At 35.9% G+C, this 7,300-nt stretch overlaps 1 protein-coding gene across 1 annotated transcript; it reads left to right on the top strand.

Annotated features, from left to right (window-relative positions):
* The first annotated feature begins 289 nt into the window (after nt 1–289).
* On the top strand, nt 290–4,989 carry LOC148574534 (WD-40 repeat-containing protein MSI4-like). The gene is made up of 5 exons (XM_088505911.1): nt 290–307; nt 366–439; nt 4,526–4,637; nt 4,753–4,827; nt 4,933–4,989. Exons 1-5 carry the CDS (start codon nt 290–292, stop codon nt 4,987–4,989), a joined length of 336 nt encoding a protein of 111 aa, XP_088362037.1.
* The last annotated feature ends 2,311 nt before the right edge of the window (nt 4,990–7,300 follow it).

Raw genomic sequence — 7,300 nt, 5'->3', positions numbered from 1 at the left:
TCATATAAAATTGGCCATGTTCTAGAATCTAGAATATTGTAATACTTTTGGTTAACTTCATAGTGGATGTCGATCACCATCGTTTATCTGTTGCAAAATCCCTTGGTGTTGATGATTGTCGAATCTGATTTTGGTGCATCAAGGTTTTGGCAGCCTGTGAACTGTTATGCCCTAATCCTTGGTGGTAGATTTTGAAAAATACTGGAATACAACTTATTATGTAAATTTCATTTTGCATAAATTGCATTTTGGTAATTCTTATTCAATATTTCATGATTTAAATACCATTATGAATATTACCTATTTAGTATGTGTGACTATGTTGTTGCATTTTCCCTTTCTTTTCATGTTTATTTCTTAAACAGGTCAACAAGGCACATGATGAAGATATTCATTGTGTTGATTGGAATCCTCATGATATAAATTTCATTCTGACTAGGTATTGATGCCAGGGCATTTTGGCCAGTTTCACTGACCTTTTCCTTACTGTTTTAGGGTAGTTTCATGCATTTTCTTAGGAAATAAGCAAGTTTTGGGTAGAATTGCATTCACACCATGATTCAAGCAAACATTGTGAATTTTGAATGATTTCATGAGAATTATGCATGAATTAGATGACAAATTGGATGATGCATGTCTCATGATGTGGATTAGAACTTTGATGCACTGTATTGCTTGATTTCAGGACAAAGGAAGCAAGAAAGAGCCACGTTGGCAGCCACGTTAGTCTAACTAACGTGACCACCAACGTGGAATGGGAACTAGCTTACAACGTTAATGAGAAAAGTAATCGCCAATAACGTCCTCGAAGCCATCATAGCCCACGTTAAGAGTCACGTTAACTAAGTTAACGTGAACTCTAACGTGGAAGAAAGAAACTGGAGCCAACGTTAGTGACACTCACCTTTGTCACTAACATTGGGCCAAGCTCATAAGTGGCCACGTTAAGAGCCACGTTAACTTAGTTAACGTGGACTCTAACATTGGGAAGCAAAAGAGAAGCCAATGTTAGTGACACTCACCTTTGTCACTAACGTTGGCCAAGCCACAATGAGCCACGTTAACTCCCACGTTAACTTAGTTAACGTGGAAGCTAACGTGGAGAAAGCATGTGATCGCCAACGTTAGTGACACTTACCTTTGTCACTAACGTTGGGGTGAACCCACACAAGCCACTATGAGCAACGTTAACTTCCACGTTAACTTAGTTAACGTGGAAGCTAACGTGGATAAGAGAGATGATGAACCAACGTTAGTAACACTCACCTTTGTCACTAACGTTGGAGATGGCTAGCATTACTACATTAGAAGCCACGTTAACCTAGTTAACGTGGACTCTAACGTGGGAAGTAGGGGCACATTGGAACGTTAGTGACAAAGGTAAGTGTCACTAACGTTCTCGAAGGATTGGCAAGCTTACGTTAAGAGCCACGTTAACTAAGTTAACGTGGACTCTAACGTAGGGGGAAGGGAAGTCTCTCAATGTTATTGGAAAAGGTGAGTCCCAATAACGAGTGCGAAGGATCAAGAGGCAACGTTAGTGGTCACGTTGGTACCACTAACGTTGAAGTTAACATGGATTATCCTTGGGTGAGGAACGTTAGTGAAAAAGGTGATTGCCACTAACGTTCTCGAACCCACACTCTCACTTAACGTTAACGCCACTAACGTCCTGAGCTAAACACCCTGCCTACTCCACACTTTCTCTCTGCAAGTAAAGCTAAGCCCACTGTGGCAGATAACTGCTTCAAACTCAAGATCCAAAGGCCCATATCCAAGACTTGAAGAACCAACTAGAAGATCAGAAGAGTAGTATATATAGGGGTAGTTTTGAATTAGAAAGGAGCTTTTTGGGGAATTGGAAATTGGGAACTACTCTCTGTATAATTTACTTTCTCTGTACTTCTAGTTCTAGTTTTCATAATGTATTCTCCATCTTTGTTTTCCATTTCCAGAGCTATGAACAACTAAACCCCTTTCATTGGGTTAGGGAGCTCTGTTGTAATTTGATGGATCAATACTAATTTTCATTACTCTTCTTCTATCTTTTCTCTTGATTTTACTAGAAAGCTTTCAATCTTCATCTAATTGGGTAGTTATCTTGGAAAAGAAGCTATTCATACTTGGATCTCTTCTAAACCTTGGAAGAGGAATAAAGAGATCATGCTAGAAATGCTTTCTCATGTTGGACCAAATTGGGTTTGGTTGGGTAATGTGACTATAATCTTACCAACACTTGATTTGGGAATGCATGTGGTATAATCAGTGACCATACTTCATCTCTTCTCATGAGCAATTGACCAAGGAATTGGCTATTGATCAAGATTTGAGAGATTGAATTACAAGGAATTGTAATTTGATCACTTAAGATTGCCAAGGAGATCAATGAACGCATTGATTGAGGAAGAGATGAAAAGGAACTTGATCCGGAGAATGCAACATCTCCTAAGACCAATGAATTCCCATTTCTGATCTTCCCCATTCCCATTTAAGATTCTGCAATTTACTTTCCGCCATTTACATTCAGCTCTTTATTTCTAGCAATTTACATTTTCTGCTATTTACTTTCCCGCCATTTAATTTCCTGCAACTCTCAAACCAAATTCTGCTTCGCTCAACTAGAACATTCCTCTAATTAAAGTTGCTTGACCAATTAATCCCTATGGGATTCGACCTCACTCTATTGTGAGTTTTTACTTGACGACAATTCGGTATACTTGCCGAAGGAAAATTGTTGAGAGACAAGTTTCCATGCTATCAGGTATTAACTAGCTGCATGTGCATTTAAATAAACTTGAATTACAATTTATATTTCTTTCATCTAATTCTTTTAATTAATTTTTGCATTTTCGTTATACATCTTTGATGAGCGGATAATTTATACGCTTTTTGGCATTGTTTTTAGGTAGTTTTTAGTATGATTTAGTTAGTTTTTACTATGTTTTTATTAGTTTTTATGAAAAATTTATATTTCTGGACTTTATTTTGACTTTGTGTATTTTTCTATGATTTTAGGTATTTTCTGGTTGAAATTGAGGGACCTGAGCAAAAATCTTATTCAGAGGCTGAAAAAGGACTGCAGATGCTGTTGGATTCTGACCTCCCTGCACTCGAAATAGATTTTCTAGAGCTACAGAAACCCAATTGGCGTGCTCTTAATTGCGTTGGAAAGTAGACATCCAGGGCTTTCCAGAAATATATAATAGTCCATACTTTGCTTGAGTTTTGACGACGCAAATTGGCGTTCAAACGCCAACTTCTTGCCCTATTCTGAAGTTAAATGCCAGAAACAGGTTACAAACCAGAGTTAAACGCCACAAACAGGCTGCAACCTGGTATTTAACTCCAAGAGAAGCCTCTACACGTGTACAGATCAATGCTCAGGCCAAGCACACACCAAGTGGGCCCCAGAAGTGGATTTCTACATTATCTATCTTAGTTTACTCATTTTCTGTAAACCTAGGTCACTAGTTTAGTATAAAAACTACTTTTAGAGACTTACTATGTACCTCATGACATTTTCATGTTTTACATTTTATCTCTACGACATGAGTCTCTAAACTCCATGATTGGGGGTGAGGAGCTCTGCTGTGTTTCGATGAATTAATGCAATTACTATTGTTTTTCATTCAATCACGCTTGTTTCTATTCTAAGATATTCACTCATACTTTACCCTGATGAATGTGATGATCTGTGACACTCATCATCATTCTCACCTATGAACGCGTGCCTGACAACCACCTCCGTTCTATCTGCACTAGCTTGAATGTGTATCTCTTAGCGTCCTGGTTCGTGATCAGAGTCTTCGTGGTATAGGCTAGAATTATTGGCAGCCATTCCTGAGATCCGAAAAGTCTAAACCTTGTCTGTGGTATTCCGAGTAGGATCTGGGAAGGGATGACTGTGACGAGCTTCAAACTCACGAGTGTTGGGCGTAGTGACAGACGCAAAAGAATCAACGGATTCTATTTCAACATGAGTGAGAACCGACAGATAATTAGCCGTGCGGTGACAGCTCATTTGGGCCATTTTCACTGAGAGGATGGATGGTAGCCATTGACAACGGTGATCCACCAACATACAGCTTTCCATGGAAGCAGACCTGCGTGCGTGAAGAAAAAGACAGTAGAAAATCAGAGATTCAGAAGACAGAGCATCTCCAAAACCTCAATCAGTTCTCCATTATTGCATAACAAGTATTATTTATTTTATGTTAATTACTTTTCATAAACTCAACCATTTTTATTATTAATTTGCTGACTAAGAATTACAAAATAACCATAGCTTGTTTCAAGCCGACAATCTCCGTGGGATCGACCCTTACTCACATAAGGTATTACTTGGACGACCCAGTGCACTTGCTGGTTAGTGGTACGAGTTGTGAAAAGTGTGATTTATAATTCATGCACCAATCCTACTGCCATAAATGGAATTAACTTAGAAGTTGGGGCCTTTCCCTCAGATACCGAACAATTTATCAAACTTTTGGATCTTCATTATGATTTTCTGTTGCTTTGGCTTCAGTTCTACTAACAACACAGTCAAAATGTTTGATCGCCGGAAGCTTAACAGTGGGGGAGTTAGGTCTCCTATATATAAATTTGAAGGCCATGAGGCAGCTATCCTCTGTGTACGGGTATCAAGGAGATCATCCTTTTGTTGCTTCTTTTAATTTTGCAGTTCTTGTGTACGATCAGCTATGGAGATTTTTCTACAGTGAATATTAACCTACAATTATGCATATGCTTCAGTGGTGTCCTGACAAGTCCTCTGTGTTTGGAAGCTCTACTGAGGATGGCTTTCTAAACATTTGGGACCATGAGAAGGTTAATTCTTTCATACTCATCAGTCTTATGTTTCTATGTTATACCTCGTTTTCATTTCTTCTTGTTCAAGATTATTCAATGTAACATTGGAATTGCTACCTTTAGGTTGGTCAGATATCAAGTCCATATGGAGCAAGTGCCCCATCTAGTTTATTTTTTTAGTATGCTAGCCATAGGTATGTATATTATAAACAGAATCATAATTATTACTCAGGTAATTATACGGTATATTACTTCTTTTAGTAAAGAAAAAACCCACAAAAGAAATATATTATGCAATGCACATGTTCTTTATAAATTTAGTAAAAACCTTTGCTCATTATCCAATTCTACTTTTCACCAAAGAAATTCTCTTATTACTCTTCACTCAGTTTGTTGGTTATGTTGAAATAGTTTGACTTCTTATTATGTATCCAGGGACAAGGTCGTTGACTTCCACTAAAATGTATTTGACCCATGGACAATTGTTATTGTCTCAGATGATTGTGAATGTACCTGCAGTGGTGGTACCTTACAAGTAAACACAAGTTTCTGAAATTCTTGATTTGAATATAGTCCTTGTTACACTGTTTGCTTTTTTCTTGATCCAAGTGGTTGCATTATTTGTACTACCTTATAAGCAAATTAATTCTATCTAGTTAATTGTAAAAATTGCTACGTATTCTCATAGGTATTTTAAAAAGGGTAGAAAGAGGTGGAAGAGCTTAGAAAACTTTATGAGAAACTGAAATTGTAGATACTAATAATGATGATTAATTCATGTTACTAACAATGCTTAGTGGGATCAAGTTTGTTGTTTTGAAGATTATATTTTTACAAGTATTCTCTTACTAATGAAGAGAAGAAGGGAGGCACATTGATAAAATCTTTCCTATTATTATAGTTTTGAGCTTCTCTTTTTCCTTCAAATAAAAAATATAACATTATAAGTTTCATGTAAACTAATTGATAAGAGCGATGTGTAGGTTTTTGGAAAAAATTAGTATATGCCCTCATTTGATACTTCCATATTAGTTACTTTGCATTCCATATTTCATTTGTTAGATTTGAAGCAGAATGATGGATTGCACAAAATGGTTATGCCTTCTGTTTTGTGTATTTTAATCGCTGAAGGCAGAAGCTTCTTATGTTCCAATCACTTTTGTCCAGAATGTGGTCACAAAAGAAGCCATTGAGGAATTTTTTGTTGCATCCAAAAGAAGTTAACTTTCTTTATTAACTTGTTCTTTTTTTGCTGTGAACATTGCTTTGTTGGTGCAGCTTGGGAGTAGATGTTTGATTGGGTGCTAAGTCCCTGTTCTCGATGATTTATAGTGTGCGACAGTTATAAAATTGATTCTAGGAAATATTTAGGAGAAAAAAGGTAGTGAACTGCGGTGAAATTCCTAGCAATAATGCATTAGTTATTAGGAATAGGATGGTGTTCTCTTTTTTAGCTTACCTTGTACACATTACATCAGTAAATAGAATTGTCCTCTTCCAAAGAGGTCCTTTCACGAATCTGTATTTAAATTATAGGAAAGTATCACCAAGTTTAACCAAGGAAAGGGATGTGTAGTGAAAGAAAAGCACAAATAGAGAATTATCTTTCATCTTGTTACTGTAATTATATAGATTGGGCATTTATGGATGATATTCATTCGAAGTTGGCCTTAGTACTCGAGTATATTCCTGTAAAGTAACAGGTTTCTAAAGAAATTTCAAGGCACTATTGTGTCATTTATACAAGTACCTGGAAGGAAAAAGACGCCTAATAATAATGGAATCTTCCTTTAATCGTTGAAAGTTTAATTGACCAAAGAAATGGGCTATTTGATTTAATCACCAAAAAAGTTCATCTTTCAAGTCTCTAAGAGTCAAGTTTCCAAAACAAGCATACAAATACACCAAAAACAAATACAAATATAATAGTACTTTACCGTCATAAAAAAATACAACAGTTTTTTTTTACCTAAAATACGAATATAATCCCACCAATTTTTTTATTTTGCAGTGGATCCCAGTTTTATTTAAGTCTCTTACATACATGAATTTGGATGACTTAGATATTAAAATGGCAATCTATGTATTTATACCAAATAAAATGTTACATATCTCATTATCTATCTATTAAAAGTTTAAAAAATGGTACAAGATTAATGTGTTTCATGTTTGTAGTGATGCGATATTGGCAACAACAAACAAATTTAGCGGAACTCATGACAATTTTAAGTTATTAATTCCCAAGGAGACAAACTACAAGAAGACATATAGTTATATAATAAATATAATTTTCTTTTGCTTGAAAAAAAAAAGATAAATAGTACCTGATTCAGACATTTACTTGTGTATATGGTTTTATTAGTAACTTAAAATATTTATATTTTTTAGGTTAATGATGCTACAAGGATGCGACTTGCGTTGGATTTAATTCTAAAGCCCTACAACTTGATGCTGCATAATGCCATTAACTCTGCTACAGGAATTACAATAA

This window comes from Arachis ipaensis, chromosome B2 (genome assembly GCF_059453495.1).
Source record: "Arachis ipaensis isolate K30076 ecotype BB chromosome B2, ASM5945349v1, whole genome shotgun sequence".
In the NCBI taxonomy this organism is placed as follows: domain Eukaryota; kingdom Viridiplantae; phylum Streptophyta; class Magnoliopsida; order Fabales; family Fabaceae; genus Arachis; species Arachis ipaensis.
This window is presented reverse-complemented; position numbering and strand designations above follow the sequence as displayed.

Bases quoted from the DNA above. Each gene is read 5' to 3' on its own strand.
- LOC148574534 (XM_088505911.1), top strand. The intron at 440-4,525 runs GTATTGATGCCA...CTTTGGCTTCAG, and splicing joins ATAAATTTCATTCTGACTAG to TTCTACTAACAACACAGTCA. The intron at 4,638-4,752 runs GTATCAAGGAGA...CATATGCTTCAG, and splicing joins CAGCTATCCTCTGTGTACGG to TGGTGTCCTGACAAGTCCTC.